The 16,943-nt window shown below is 39.0% G+C and overlaps 1 protein-coding gene across 5 annotated transcripts in view; it reads left to right on the forward strand.

The window, feature by feature from the left end:
• The window catches only part of TEX9 (testis expressed 9), a 169,943-nt gene that overhangs the window by 19,023 nt on the left and 133,977 nt on the right, over positions 1–16,943 (forward strand). The window contains exon 2 of one of the 5 annotated variants that reach the window (XM_088839644.1): positions 16,022–16,105. The exons of the other annotated variants lie outside the window; for them this stretch is intronic. Within the exon in view, the coding sequence (XP_088695770.1) occupies positions 16,098–16,105 (8 nt within the window). The 5' untranslated portion in view covers positions 16,022–16,097. The remainder of the gene's footprint in view (positions 1–16,021; positions 16,106–16,943) is intronic. 5 annotated transcript variants of the gene reach the window in all.

Genomic DNA, 16,943 nt, shown 5'->3' on the forward strand with positions numbered 1-16,943 from the left:
AGGGTTTCCACTTGGACCTGTCATAATAGTGTTTCTTTCATAGGTCAGGAAACCAATGTGAGGGTTCTGCCCATTGCTGAGTATGTCCACTCCAACAATGTATTTATGTACCAAGGAAATCACCATTAGGTCATCTTTTGTGTATTTTAATTCTTGGAACTAATGAGTCATTATGAGATGGACTTGGGCCAAGATTCTATTTATTACCTGGCCTGCTTATTCTAACAGAATTTGATTCCTTATTCTAACAAAGGTGTGATTACATTTCAGGCCATGGGATATCCAACTCAGTGTTCACTCAGACTTTATATCCAATATCCCTCAAAACCTTGTATGTATTCCCTCTCCTCAGTTTATAATAAACCTAAGAAAAGTCTGGGGAATGACTGGGGAAATAACTATGGCACACACTTGCTGTTGTATTGTGGTATTCTTCTTAAGGTATCTGGGTTCTGTAATTGATGGGTTCTTAGTCTGAGAACTGTCTTAGATCTGGAAACTAGGTAAGAGATTGTTTCTTCCCACTGGGCCATTAATCTTAACCTTTTGCTGATATATATCACTGATGAATTGTTTAAATTAGGTTAAACCTTTGTCAGATCCCTATTTTGCTCCTGGGCATATCATGTTCTATAGATTACTGTGGGCTAGGCTTCCCTAGCTACTGGCCCCTTGCTACTCAAGACAATACTTACACCCCTTGCTTCTGACAATTAGGTGCTGCCACCTGGCCTCTCCTATTCCAGGATTATAAAGTTGCTATTAGGGAGCCTAGTAGCCTAGTTCTGTTATACAATTTCTAACTGTCAGCCTCTTCTTACAGAGAACTGAGCATCTCCCTGCTGCTGCAGCCAATCCTCACTATTACATTTTGAATTGTTTTCGTAAATGGAATGTCCTCAGGGCCATCCCAGGTAATATAATTAGCTGTTGAATTTTCTACTTCATTTAACACAGGACATTCCTTTTAGAAAGCTTCTAAGAACCATCGCAGAAACTTATTAGAACTGAAAGTCAAGATCCTTACTAGTAAGTTTTAAACCCAATGTTATAGGAGAGTGCCTCTGTATCAACAACTCTCCCTTAGGGTGCTTTATATCCTGTCCCCCGAGATTCAGCATCCTCAGGATCTTCTTCCTTGCACATGATCCCAGTTTGGGACCTCTGCATTGTTACTGAGATGCTACCCCTCATTTGTTCCTCATTTCTCTCCTATCTTAGCAAACCCAATGCCCTTCCTCCCCAATTATGTTGGGATTTACTCTAGTTATTAATCTGGTTTCCAGGACACAAATTGGTGGCAGATCCAGAGAAGGGCAAGTATTGTTTTGTAACTCGCCCATCTGTTTGAAACATCTGCATATGCTTCAAGCAAAACAGTGTCATCTTGTAACAAGAATGAATGAACCTTTTTGAATGAAGCATTTCTGCAGGCTCAGAGGATTCAGGTATACAGGGGTTCAAGGTTCTGAGTGGGATCTAGCTAGAATCCTTAACCCAAGTCTCAGGGCCTCATTCTTTCCATCTCAGGGCCCTGACTTTGGCATAGGAAACTTTCTAGGGTTGAAAATGCAATATTTTCTGAAATTCTACTTCTCTTATGATTAGGTCCTGAGCCAATGATGACTTAAGTGCTGCCTTGTAGGCTCTTACTCTTTCAATTAGTCCCTCCCTCTCCTTCCCCCACTGTGTCCACAAGTCTGTTCTCTATCTTGTATATGTGTGTGTGTTCAGTCACCAAGTTGTGTCCAACTCTTTGCGACCCCATGAACTGCAGCATGCCAGTCTTCCCTGTCCTTCACTATCTTCTGGAGTTTGCTCCAACTCATGTCCATTGAGTCAGTGATGCCATTCAACCATCTCATCCTCTGTTGCCCCCTTTGCCTTTTGCCCTCAATCTTTCTTGGTATCAGGGTCTTTTCTGATGAGTTGGCTCCTTGTATCAGGTGGCCAAAGTATTAGAGTTTCAGCTTCAGCATCAGTCCTTCCAATGAATATTCAGGGTTGATTTCCTTTACGGTTGACTGGTTTGATCTCCTTGCCATCCAGGGACTCTCAAGAGTCTTCTCCAGCACCACAATTAAAAAGCATTAATTCTTCATTGCTAAGCCTTTTTTGTGGTCCACCTCTCACATCTGTACATGACTACTGGAAAAACTATAGCTTTGACTATATGGACCTTTGTCGGCAAAGTGATGTCTTCGCTTTTTAACATGCTGTTTAGGTTTGTCATAGCTTTCCTTCCAAGGAACAAGCATCTTTTAATTTCATGGCAGCAGTCTTCCCTGGTGTCTCAGACAGTAAAGAATCTGCCTGCAATATGTGAGACCTGGATTCAATCAATGGGTCAGAAAGATCCCCTGGAGAAGAGCATGGCTACCCACTCCAGTATTTTTGCCTGGAGAATTCCATGGACAGAGGAACCTGGCAGGTTACAGTCCTTGGGGTAGCAAAGAGTGGAACACAATTGAGTGACTAACAATTTTTCTACCTTACTAAGTCTTAAAAGTAGCTTTCCAACTAGAAGAGGCTGAGTTGAGCCTTCTTTTCTCGTTCATTTTCTCTGATTATGGAAATATTCTACGACTGTAGTGTTCAGTGTGGCAGCTACTATGTGTGGCTACTTGAAATGTGGCTAGAGTGACTGAAAAACTGAATTTTTAAAATTTTTCTTAATTTTATCTAATCTTGATGTAAAATTAGAGACTTCTATGGTAGTCCAGTGGTTAAGACTCTGCACTTCCAATGTAGAGGGCTCAAGTTTGATCTCTGGTTGGGGAACTTAAGTTACCACAAGCCGTGCTCAGCCACATGTGGGTAGTGCTACCATAGTGAACAAAGTTTAAGATCCTAATGGCCCATATAAATCAGGGTGAGTATCTACTTTAGCATCCAGAAGCAACCAATACTAATTTTCCCAGATGTCCCACTTTTTCCATTGGTTTCCTAAAGAGAGTTCACTTCATGACCAGCTAAGTCCTTTTTGTTGTTGTTTAGTCACTAAGTCATGTGTGATTCTTTGGAGAATCTTTTTAAAATCTTAAGTATTTGTAGGATCTTAAGTATTCACATTTTGCTTTGAATTGATGAGTGATCATCTTAACCTATTTTCTTTTCACTTAGAAACACTAATTGTGTTCAGCAACAGCTATGCAATTCCACAAACCTTGTAATTACTACTTCTCCCATACCTCTCAAATGCCAGATATATTGCATAGCCACTGCTTCTCCTTCCAGATCATAATGTAATCAGCCGCAATTGGAGAGCCATAATGATTTTACTGATTTCCCTGGTGGCTCAGACGGTAAAAGCGTATGCCTACAGTGCAGGAGACCCGGGTTCAATCCTTGGGTTGGAAAGATCCCCTGGAGAAGGAAATGGCAACCCACTCCAGTACTATGGCCTGGAAAATCCCATGGACAGAGGAGCCTGTAGGCTGCAGTCCATGGGGTCGCAATGAGTCAGACTTCACTTTCACTTTCAATGATTTTACTGCATCAGCATACCAGTACTACCAATACTCTGCCTAGCTAGAGCGATGAAGTCCTCACTGGCAGCTGGCCAGCAGGTGACTCAGCTCCTGAATACCATCCTTAGAGCCTGCTACCTAGCCCATTCCCAACACATTCTCAGGTTACCTAGGAGCAAGAGTTGAGACAAGGATTCAGGTGCAGGTGATGTATTGAAAGAGTGCACTTCAGGAAGAAACTTAAAAGAGAGAGAAGGGCAATGCTCTGGTGCATTTCAAAATGCTTCCTTTTCCTCTCCCCTTGAAGGAAAACTAAGGGGATTTCTCTCCAGAATATACCGTGGGAATCTGGTCAGACTCCTGGAGATAAATCTCACAGTCTTGTGGGTGCCCTGCATGACTGAATCCCATTGGAATTTTTAACTCTCTGAGTTGTCTGCACTAAGCTACCAGCAATTTGTCAATCACAGTTTCTACCCAGGCACTGGTTCTTGTGCTGTTTCCAGTCATGAATCTGCTCTGTTCTATGCTTAACGATACAAATGATGAAGTATTTTTACTGAGTCTGGGCAGAGATTTCAGCGTTTTCCAAAGAAAATTTATACCTAAAACTCTGTTCTTCCATGGTTATTTGGGATAATCATATAGAAAATCATTACAAATGATACATGTTTAATTAAGGGATGCCCCACCCTCCAGAATTCCTGTGTCTTCTATGTTAGCTTGGAGGAAACATGAACCCATTCTGAAAACCAGCCAGTGATCACTTATATGCTAAAATAGCATATAAGTCTCCTGTGAAAACGTTTTGAACAACTCTCCATGAATATGAAGCAATCTAAAAGATTTGAATTTCAACACAATAACTGTTTGAGTGTGTATATTATTTTATTTTTTAAAGATTTTTTTTGGGGATCAGTTTAGTGTTTTAAATTTGTTACAGTATTGCTTCTGTTTTGTATTTTGTTTTTTTGGCTAAAACACATATGGGATCTTGGATCCCAGACCAGGGATTGAATCCATACTCCTGGACAACCTGGGAAGTTCCTATAAGTGTGTATTTTAAATCATATGTCAGTAAAGAACAGTGTCTTCTAACATCAAAAAAGAGCAGACTTTTTAATGGAATAAAAAATTTGATGAAAAATAGCTCATTTTTACAATTTAGTTTAAAAAGGACATTAAATAGAATAGGTTTCTATGGATACAACAACATAGAGTTCATAAAGTTTTCAAATATAATAAAATCTGTTGGATTTTTCTATATTAAATACAAGTAGAAAAAATAAAAGAGAGGAAGCAGGAGAGGAAGGGGAAAGAACCTGAAATGATGTGGTTGCAGGTCAAGTCTGACTTGACATTGGGGTTGGGCCCTCTGGAATATAAATCACACTGAAAGTTTGATTTCAGTGTGGAGGCAAGAGGGTCAGGCTTCTAGACTTTTAAGTTAGTTACTTACTAACACCCCAGACACTAACCTATGTACCTGGAATGCCTACTTTGTACTTTGAACAATAATTTGAAATTTGGAAAACTTTGTAAAAAGTGGCCTCAGGCCCATCTTGCTGTTCACTTTCTTCTGAGATTTCCTGGTTAATTTTTTAAAATAAAGTGTTTTAAATTTTTATTTATTTTATTTATCTATGTTTAATTTTTTGGCTGTGCTGTGTCTTGGTTGCTGCATGCAGCCTTTCTCTAATTGCGGCAAGCAGGGGCTTCTCTCATGTGGAGTACAGGGTTAACTGCACCCCAGCATGTGGGTTCTTAGTTCCCTGACCAGGGATTGAACTCCTGTATCCTGCATTGGCAGAGGGATTCTCAACCACTGGACCACCAGGGAAATCCCTTCCTAGTTAAGTTTATTGGCGAGTAATACTAATACCAAAAGTCAGTAGTCCCTCAAATATTCCCATTGGTCAAGCTGTGATATTTGAGCAGCAGAATAATGATATTAATCATTACTATTCTAAGAATTGATGAAAAACATGAGTCTGTGAATGTTAGTGAGTAAAAGAGTATCCAAAAGAAAAAATTAATATGTTAATACAAAGTATATAAAAACATCATAAATACAAAATGTCCATGTTAATAGGACATCGTTAATATTAATTCTAGGTACACATGAGAGTTGTTGTTCAGTCACTAAGTCATGTCCAACTCTTTGTGATGCTATGAACTGCAGCACGCCAGCCTTCCCTGTCCTTCACTATCTCCCGGAGTTTGCTCAAACTCATATCCATGGAGTCAGTGATGCCATCCAACCATCTCATCCTTTGTCACCCCCTTTTCCTTTTGCCCTCAATCTTTCCCAGCATCAAGGTCTTTTCCAGTGAGTCAGCTCTATGCATCAGGTGGCAAAAGTACTGGAATTTCAGTTTCAACATCAATCCTTCCAATGAATATTCAGGATTGATTTCCTTTAGGATTGACTGGTTTGATCTTGCTGCCCAAGGGCTTCTCAAGAGTCTTCAGCACCATGATTCAAAAGCATCAATTCTTTGGCGCTCAGCCTTCCTTATGGTCCAACTCTCACATGAGAGCTAGTGGTAGGCAAAAATGCTGGTAATTTAAGAGGCAGAGATGGAAAAGATAGTTCTTCTTTTTAAAAGTTATGAGTTCATATTGACCTCAGTTTATCATATGTGCCTACGCATGCATGTGTGCTAAGTCTTTTCAGTTGTGTCCTACTGAAGATACAGTAAGTTACTTCTTAAAAAGCCTCTGTACAAGAAAATAAGCAAGAAAATTACGTTGGACTGAAATACTATCCTCTGGGGCAAATGTGGCTTTCTTAAGAATACTAGGATTTGAATGTATGTCATACTTAAATAATTCAGAAGCAAATACAATTATTTCATCTGGTTATTTAAGAAACTGACACATTTGTTCTGTATTTTCCAATCCTTTCAATATTCCTTTTCAGTGACAGGCTAATCACCTCTGTTTCCTTCTTCATCTGTCCAATTTCTTCCTTCAAGCAGAATGCAGTTCTAAGAAGCAGAAGGGAGAAAATATCTCCTTTCTTTTTAGGAGTTTTTGTGCTTTGTCACTCAGTCATGTCCAACTCTCTGTGGCTGCATGGACTGTGGCCTGCCAGGCTCCTCTGTCCATGGACTTCTCCAGGCAAGAATACTGAATTGGGTTGCCATTTCTTCCTCATAAGAGTTTTTAGAAGTTTTTTTTTGTTTTTTTTTTTAGGAAAAAACTTTTCTGTATTCCTCCATTCAACTCAGTGGTGGAAAAGGGAATACTTTTCTCCTGTAGTTTGAAATCCTGTGCTAGAGGTGTCTGCTCTTGGTTTAGACATTTTGCTGTGTTATTCTAAAATAAATGTGGCCAAGTTTCAGAGCTTGAGTATAGGAAGTCTTTCTGTAGTGATGATTGGGTACTGTCATCATTCCTTACTCCACCTAGGCTCTGATTCAAACAAAACACCTGGTCTACCAAAACTTTACAAACAGTAACAGCCTGGAGAGTTACCCAAAGATGCCTTCAAAGCCTAATACCTATAGAGAGCACAGATGCTTTCAGCAGGATGAGAATGATTCCAGAAGGGGTTGAGCCTCTGCATTTTGAGTAATAAAAACTCCTGAAGGTTTTCAAGCTATAAATCTGTTAATACTTATATAAAAGCTGTTTCATGTTCAGAATAAAAAATGTATTCATCACTATTATGGGTACATACTGAGAATTTCTGATCTTTTGGAAGACAGATGCTGAAAAATATTGCAACAAAATTGGCAGTCATTTAGTTCAGCTTTTTAATTTTAAAATAATACAGATGCTCAAGGATCTTCATGAAATGTGATGCAGTGGAGATGACTGTAGTGCAGCAATAGAAACGGAGCACTAGGGAGAGTAGTGATCTCTGAGGAAGCAGAAAACAAGGCTGTAAGAAATTTTGCTTTACAAAAACCGGCACTAGAAAATCAGCCTCATTCATTTGTTGATTTGTTTTTGCAATTATTTATTCCTCCATATAACAACAAAAGATTTATTTAGTCTTTCAGTCAGTTCAGTTCAGTTCAGTCGCTCAGTCGTGTCCGACTCTCCGCGACCCCATGAATTACAGCATGCCAGGCCTCCCTGTCCATCGCCAACTCCCGGAGTACACTCAAACTCATGTCCACAGAGTCGGTGATGCCATCCAGCCATCTCATTCTCGGTCGTCCCCTTCTCCTCCCGCCCCCAACCTTTCCCAGCATCAGAGTCTTATCCAGTGAGTCAACTCGTCGCATGAGGTGGCCAAAGTATTGCAGTTTCAGCTTTAGCATCAGTCCCTCCAATGAACATCCAGGATTGATCTCCTTTAGAATGGACTGGTTGGATCTCCTTGCAGTATAAGGGACTCTCAAGAGTCTTCTCCAACACCACAGTTCAAAAGCATCAATTCTTCGGCGATCAGCTTTCTTCACAGTCCAACTCTCACATCCATACATGACCACGGGAAAAACCATAGCCTTGACTAGACGGACCTTGGTTGGCAAAGTAATGTCTCTGCTTTTTAATATACTATCAAGGTTGGTCATAACTTTCCTTCCAAGGAGTAAGCGTCTTTTAATTTCATGGCTGCAATCAGCATCTGCAGTGATTTTGGAGCCCCAAAAAAATAAAGTCTGCCACTGTTTCCACTGTTTTTCCATCTATTTCCCATGAAGTGATGGGACCAGATGCCATGATCTTTGTCTTCTGAATGTTGAGCTTCAAGCCAACCTTTTCACTCTCCTCTTTCACTTTCCTCAAGAGGCTTTTGAGTTCCTCTTCACTTTCTGCCATTATATGCCAAATACAGAAACCAAGGAAGCTCTAGCATAGCAGCTTATTCCTTTTGCGTCTCTCTGTAACTACAGTGTCACTCTCTTCTGAGAGTGCCTGCTTCTTTCCGTATTTCTTATTCAGTTCTTAGAATTTCACAAGTCCTCTAGAGTCTCTCTCTGACATGAAGTTTTAGCCTTTGCTTTCATTGTTAAATGACCTATTCTTCTGGGATTTCCTGGTTCAGATTTCTGAGAGAGAAAAATCTGATTGGCTCAGTTCATTGGGCCATATCTATTGGTACTAGATATGTCATAGGATCTTGCTAGGTTTATGCATTGACTGTCCATTTCCTCTCCCTACCATGCTGCTGCTGCTGCTGCTGCTAAGTCACTTCAGTCGTGTCCGACTCTGTGTGACCCCATAGACGGAAGCCCACCAGGCTCCCCCGTCCCTGGGATTCTCCAGGCAAGAACACTGGAGTGGGTTGCCATTTCCTTCTCCAATGTGTGAAAGTGAAAAGTGAAAGTGAAGTCGCTCAGTCGTGTCCGACCCTTAGCAACCCCACGGACTGCAGCCTACCAGGCTCCTCCATCCATGGTATTTTCTAGGCAAGAGTACTGGAGTGGCTTGCCATTGCCTTCTCCGCTCCCTACCATGCAGCCTAGTCAAAATAGTTGTTGTCAAGGTGATGCTGGGGCACAGTCAGTTGGTATTAAATAGGAGGTTTGAGCTATAAATAGGGGTCATGAATGAGACAAGTAGCAGGAATTAGTGTTCAGTACAATGTTACCAGAAATTTTAGGCAGTAAATTGGTCTATATTCAGGGAAAATTCCCTTAATTATATTTAATGATCCAAGTGATATTCTTCTACTGTATTCGCAACCTCTATTTAATACAGATCTTACCTCCAAAATATTTCTTAACTCTCTTCTCTCAAACTTCTGTACTATTACTTCTTTAGATCTGGTTCTCATGATGTACTTTCTTTAATATCTCTCTTGGATTGCAGCAATAGTGTGAGTTTCCTGCCCCTTCACCGAGTAGCATGAGTTCAGTTCAGTTCAGTTCAGTCGCTCAGTCGTGTCCGACTCTCCGCGACCCCATGAATCACAGCACGCCAGGCCTCCCTATCCATCACCAACTCCCTGAGTTCACATAAATACAGATCTCACTATTTCATTTTCAGATTTGAGAACCTTCACATAAAGATTAAGACCAGGTTCCTTAACATGGCAAGCATGCCATCAGTCTTATCACACCTAACATTACAAGAAATGAACTGCTTGTAATTCCTTTTCACACCATGTTTTATTTTATCTTCAGGCTCTTGTTAATACTGTTACCTTTGCTTCAAATACTCTTCACCTTATTTTAAAAAGATATTAACAGAGAAAAATACTATTTTATATTTACTCCAGTATTTGCAATTTCTGATGCTTTTTGTTCCTTCTTGAAGATCTACCTGATGTTATTTCACTTCTGCCTGAAAAACTTCTATAATACCTTTTATCATTTAGGTCTCCTGATGACAAATTTGCAAGGTCTCCTGGTGCCAGGATTGCATGTTTTTCTTTTATGTGAAAATATCTTTATGTTGCTTTCATTACTGACATATTTTTGCTTGACAAAGAATTCTGGGTTAAGGGTTTTTCCTTTTAGCACTTTAAAGATGTTCCATTGTCCACACTCCTCCATTATTTCTGAAAAGAAGTCAGTAGTAATTCAAATTATTGTTGTCCTTCATGTGTCAGTTTTCTTTACTTTCAGGATTTTTTCTTTATCTTTAGTTTTCAGAGATTTGATTGTTATGAGTAGGCATGATTTACTTCATTTTTATACTGTGTGGTGGCCACTGAACTTCTTAAAGCTGTAAATTTGTTTCTTTTACCCAAATTTGGAGAGTTTTTAATCACTATTTTAAAAATGTTTCTTCTATTCCATTCTAAATCGTCTCTCCTTCTATAACTTCAATAACTCTTATACCACATATATTAGAGCTACTGATATTTTCCATAGGTCCCTGAGTCTCTGTTCATATTTTTAACTTTTTTCTCTTTATTGTTCAGACGGAATAATTTCTAGTGACTTGTTTTAGAATTGCCTGAAGTTCCTTTGTCATCTCTGTTCTACTGTTCTGCCCATCTAATGAATTTTTTAAAGTTTCACTAATGATAGTTAGAATAGCTGCTTTAAATTCCTTGTTTGCTAATTCCAGTATTTGGATCATCACAAAGTCACCCTTCATTGAAGTCTTTTTATTTTCAGACTGAGTCACATTTTCATATTTCTGCATATGCCAAGTAACTTACAACTTTGGGTTGTAACTTAGACAACGTAAATACTAAAATAATGTTATGGAGACTCTGGAGTCCACTATATTCCTCCAAAGAGTTGTTTTAACATGAAATTAAGCTTGTTAGACTCAATCTGAAAATTTTGTGTCTTGGGAAATATCTCAGATCATATATCCATCATTAGCTGAGCTGCTTGAAGCCTGTCCTTGCATGTATCATTCATTAGTCAATTAAAGATTTGGATAGAATCTATATAGAGAATTTTGGATTCTGTCTCTGGTTCTGTTTTCCACTTGCTCCAAATTCTATCATCTGGTTATTCAGGCCAGAAATACTGTGAGTTTTCTAAAAGAGTTTTAGCCAACCTATGTTGTTCCAACTGTAGTTTGCCCTCAGTTTAAAAGCTATAAAAATGGCAAATGAACTCCATGCCATTCCCTTCACTCAGATATACTTTTTCTTCCATAAATTGCCTGCTTTTGGTCACTCTCTAAAGCCTACAGGTTATTATATTATATTGTGTTTAGTGTTTATAGTTCCTATAAACTACAAATGTATTAGTTCAGTAGATTAATTTTGGTCATATAAGAATTTTAGCTCCTTTGCTCTCTTTTTCTCTCTCCCTTTTTTAATACCAAAGAACATTTATTTATTTATCTAGAATTAGTTGAGATATTATCTCCTCAGAGAAACCTTCCCTTTTACCTACCTCTTTCAGGTTGAAAGTTGGTTAGCTACCTAAAAACTAGTTAAGTGTTCCCTCTTTGCGCTTTCATAGGACTTTGTATCAAATTTGATTATACACTTTTTAGATTTTAGTGAACTTACTTATGTATATGCATTTTTCCCCAACTGACTGCAAGAATTTGACCTCAGGTACTTTGTTTATTTATCTTCATATCCCTAGTGTCTAGTACAAGATCTAATACATGACCTAACTACTTTGTTGAATATTCTATATTGATACTGAATTGATTCTGTATCAATAGGCCATGAGATATGATTTTTATGATTCTCTCCCTGTTGTTAAGTGTGTAAGGGTATAGTATCCAGATATTCAAATCGCATGTTTAAGGGTATAGTGTCCAGATATTCAAATCACAGAGTTAAAAGTGCCATGTCCAATCTACTTCTTGGCCTAGTAGGGTAGGATGCTTATGGAGACAATCAAGTAGTCTGGAGTCCTAGAAAGGGTTTTAGATTCAAGAGTGGGAATGACAGTTCCACCTAGAAACTGTGATAGAATCTATGTTCTATTTAGTAGGCACTGATGGTTGGGACAAGAGAAGAAGTTAGCCACATCATGGGCCTACAGGTGCCTGGAGGTTCTTATCTCATTCACAGCAACTGATTCCAGATTCTCCTCACCTAGTCTTCAATAGCCTTGGCACTGACTTAGTTGAACCTTAAGTCTGGTGATCTTCAATGATTAAAGTTTATTTCTTCCAGGGGACATCAGTCCTGGTCCCAGAAATGTCATTATTTTTTTTATTAGTTTCATTAGGCCTTAAGCTTGTATTGATCCTTAAAAGGCCCCAAACTAAAGTGAAAATGCTAGTGGAAGGAGTAACAGTTTAGAAGACAGTCAATGAACTGATAGTTTACTGAGACCAAGACCAGGCAAGGACGTGCCATATGATGAGTTTAAATAGTCTATAGCATGTGTGGCAGTGGAGTGGCTAAGACAGAAGAAGGGCAACTGTGAAACATTTCTGTGTTGTTTCAGGGGACCCTTGTCCATTTTCCCTTCATAGACTTTCAAAGCCCAGGCCCTTAGGATACAATGTTTTCCCTATTTCTTGAGAAAAAAATGAAAATAATTTGTGACTCTTAACTATGTTCTATAAGTTTTACAAAGGTTTTGTATACTTTTCTAAAAAAAGGTAAATTTCACATTATAGCAATCATCGATTCAAAGTAACTGTTTGAAATTTATGCCAGGTTTCTGTTTACTGTATCCAGTAAAGGACAAAGAAAAACCTGCCTAATAACTTGTCTCAAATGAGATAATAGAGTTATGACAAGATACTATCATTATTGAACATTTCAGCCCAGGAAACAGTAATAAAAGAACTCATTCTACTTTGAGGAACATATCTGATTGTAGGCAAAATCCTTTGGATTTGCCCCAGAAATGAGGAGGAGTAGGAGGAATGTGTAGTTTCACTTGAACATTAAAGTATTATGTCCAAGCAGAGAACTAAAACTGCACAAGAGTTGGGTTGCAGCCAGTGTGGTGGTATCTGCATGTTGTATCATATTGTTTTGAATGGAGAAAAATGAAGGGATGGCAGAGTAATCCTTGACTGATCTCTAGGTTTTTAGCTGGGCAAAATATTATGCCTAGCTAGAGGTTAACTCTAGATTCAACAAATATCTTAAGCAATCAGAGTTAGTAGTTGCCACAATATTGAGCTCAAAAAATTTCTGGCCTCATAAAATCATTTAAAGTATAGTCACAAAGATTGAGTTATATGTGAAAGTGAAAGTCACTCAGTCATGTCCAACTCTTTGTGACCCCATGGATGTCCACAGAATTCTCCAGGCCAGAATACTGGAGTGGGTAGCCTTTCCCTTCTCCAGGGTCTTCCCAACCCAGGGATCGAACCCAGGTCTCCCACATTGCAGGTGATTCTTTACCAGCTGAGCCACAAGGGAAGCCCTATATGTGAAAGAGAGAACTACTATTTTATTTGGTAATGCATATTTCTTTAATCATTCTTTTTTTTTTTTACTTTACAATATTATATTATTTGGTTTTGCCATTCTTTAATCATTCAAAATGTCATTTCAGGTATAGTGCTAAATTGAGGTATGCAATATGCTTCCATTTGGTTTCTCTAAGTCCTAGTGTGTAACTTTGTTAATGAGGTGCTTTAGACACTGTTGTGGTTCTCCTTAGTACCTAAGATGAGTGGAAGAGCATGCATGGTAAGTACATAATGACCAAGTGTGAAGGTATCCATCCTTGTAAGTGAGCTTAAAGCTATTATAAAGTGAACAAGATTGAAAAAGAAACAACTTTAGTACTTTGGAGAGTTAATTTTATTCTGGGAAGTTATCATGTGCAGGTTTATAAGGTCTCCCAGATGAAGTAGTTTGAAAAGTGTTGAGTGATGAGATGTTAAAGGCACATCCAGATGTTAGCTGTTACATTTCTATTTCAAGCTCTGCCATGTGTCTTCCATTAGTATCAGTTCAGTTCAGTTCAGTCGCTCAGTCATGTCCAACTCTTTGCAACCCCATGAATCACAGCACACCAGGCCTCCCTGTCCATCACCAACTCCCGGAGTTCACTCAAACTTATGTCCATCGAGTCGGTGATGCCATCCAGCCATCTCATTCTCTGTTGTCCCCTTCTCCTCCTGCCCCTAATCCCTCCCAGCAGCAGAGTCTTTTCCAGTAAGTCAACTCTTCGCATGAGGTGGCCAAAGTATTGGAGTTTCAGCTTTAGCATCAGTCCTGCCAATGAACACCCAGGACTGATCTCCTTTAGAATGGACTGGTTGGATCTCCTTGCAGTCCAAGGGACTCTCAAGAGTCTTCTCCAGCACCACAGTTCAAAAGCATCAATTCTTCGGCGATCAGCATTAGTATAAATCTATTAAAATTATTACATCTCTTGACAACGCAATGGCTGATGGCACTTCCATTCTTGTTTATTATCTCTGTTGTTTTCAGTATTCTTGCCATAATATGATGCTTTTATATGAGGTCACTGAATAGCAGGAAGCATGTTTGCTGTCACTTCAGAAATATATTATTTTGAAATTTAAAAACATGCTTTTATTTATTCTACCCAAACTCTGAAATAAGATAGTTAATAAAGACTAAGCTCTGTTACTTAATTTCACACTATATGAGAGTGCTTGAAAACTACATTTCTAAATATCTTTGAATCATTATTTTCCCCTTTACATTTTTTTCTCCAGTTCAACTCATTATCTAAACTACCTAAGGTAAATCCTTTCCTGTTCTTATGCAAAACTGATAACTAATATTTGGATTCCTATAATATGGGGCATAATACTTGGGTGCCTGGCCTGCTCACAACCCCTTTCTGAACAAAAAGACCAGTACCAGCCCTTAAGCAGAGGTGACAATGCTCAGGTTTATGGGATCTCATTACCATAACCACAGTTGACTAGACCCAAAGGTGTCAGTTTGACCAGAGGTCAAATTGCCAACATCTGTTGGATCATAGAAAAAGCATAGGAATTCCAAGGAAACATGTACTTCTGCTTCATTGACTATGCTAAAGCCTTTGACTGTGTGGGTCACAACAAACTGGAAAATTCTTGAAGAGAGAAAGGATTACTAGACCACAAGAAACCTATATGCAGGACAAGAAGCAACAGTTAGAACCAGGTGTGAAACAACAAACAGTTCAAAATTGGGAAAGGAGTATGTCAAGGCTGTATGGTGTCACGCTGCTTATTTAATTTATATGCAGTACATCATGTCAGATTCTGGGCTGGATGGCTCACAAGTTTGAATCAATCAAGTTGGATTGTCAGGAGAAATATCAACAACCTCATATATGCAGATGATACCACTCTAATGGTAGAAAGGGAAGAACTAAAGAACCTCTTGATGAGGGTGAAAGAGGAGAGTGAAAAAACTAGCTTAAAACTCAACATTCAGAAGGCTAAGATCATGGCATCTGGTTCCATTACTTCATGGCAAATAGATGAGTGGAAAGTGGAAACAGTGACAGATTTTCTTTTCTTGGGCTCCAAGATTACTGCAGACAGTGACTGTTGCCATGAAATTAAACATTTCTTCTGCTGCTTAGAAGAAAAGCTGCGACAAACCCAGACAAGGTATTAAAAAGTCAGAGACATAGTGTGTCACACTTTGGTGACACAGGTTCATATAGTCAAAGCTATGATTTTTCCAGTAGTCATGTACAGATGTGAAAGTTGGACCATTAATAAGGCTGAGCACCAAAGAATTAATGCTTCTGAACTGCGGTGCTGGAGAAGACTCTTGAGAGTTCCTTGGACAGCAAGGAGATCAAACCAGTAAATCCCAAAGGAAATCAACCCTGAATATTCATTGGAAGGACTGATGCTGAAGCTGCAATACTTTGGCCAGCTGATGTGGAGAGCCAGCCCACTGGAAAAGACCCTGATGGTGGGGAAGTTTTGAGGGCAGGAGGGGAACGGGGCGGGGCAACAGAAGATGAGATAGTTGGATGGCATTATGGACTCAGTGGACATGAATTTGAGCAAACTCCAGGAGATAGTGAAGGACAAAGAAGCCTGGCATGCTGCCAGGGGGTCACAAACAGTTGGACATGGCTTAGTGACTAAACAACAAGAACAAAAGGTATCAAATGACCTGGGAAGGAAGTAAGTGAGCCTATTATGAGAGCTTTGGCTGAGAGTGGTGCCCTGGTGCCACATAACTGGCCAATACCAACAAAAGCTTCTCTTAGAGAGTTTGAATGAGACACCTACCTTTTTTGAAAGGGTTATCTCATTGTTTTTTTCAGGAGCAGCAGCAATAAAGACAGTGACTGAGTTATGGAGCACTAGAATGTGGAGCAACAAAAGTCTACTGTTGTCTGTATGATGAAGTAAGCAAATTGCTCAAATTCTCTAATTTCCTTAATGATACCCCAGTTCTCCATGGCCTAGCTATATGGCTATTGAGACCATTCCATTTCTTTCAATGACCTCCCCTTCTCGTATATCCATAATAGAGCCTCATTAATTCAAATAACATGAGAAAGTTCCTTACAATTCTAAAAAGTTCAGATCAGTGCTTCTCATATTTTAACATGCATACAAATCTCCTGAGAATCTTGTTAAAATGCAGATTCTAATTCAGTAGGTGTGGGGTGTGACCTGAGACTTTGCATTTTAGATGTTTCCAAGTAATACTGATGCTGTTAACCCATGGCCATGGACCATACTTCGAGTAACAAGGACTTAGATAACACCTCTTCTGTGGGCTACGTGCTAAGTGATTGATCACTTGTAAGTTTCTACTAGGAAATAGCATCTATAAAGATTGTATTAGTCTTCAACAACTGAATTTTAACACTGGAGAAATCATCTACTTCAGTGTTGTCTTATTCTGTTCAGGCTGCTATGAGAGAAATACCATGGACTGGGTTGTATATAAATAACAGAAATTTATTTCTCACAATTCTGGAAGCTGAAATTCTGAGATCAGGGTACTAGCATCATTGCATTCTTATGAAGCCTTCTAATAGGTTGCAGGCTGTTGACTTACTGTATTCTTCTTTTAAAAATTTTTATTGAGGTATATAGTTGATTTACAATGTTGTGTTCACTTAAGGTATACAGAAAAGTGAATCAGTTATACATATATATTCTTACATGACAGAGTAGAGAGAGAAAGCAAGCTCTCTGGTGACTCTTAGAAAGTGAAAGTGAAGTCGCTCAGTC

This window comes from Moschus berezovskii, chromosome 9 (assembly GCF_049115385.1).
Source record: "Moschus berezovskii isolate FMDL1 chromosome 9, NW_MosBer_1.0, whole genome shotgun sequence".
NCBI classification, from domain to species: Eukaryota; Metazoa; Chordata; class Mammalia; order Artiodactyla; family Moschidae; genus Moschus; species Moschus berezovskii.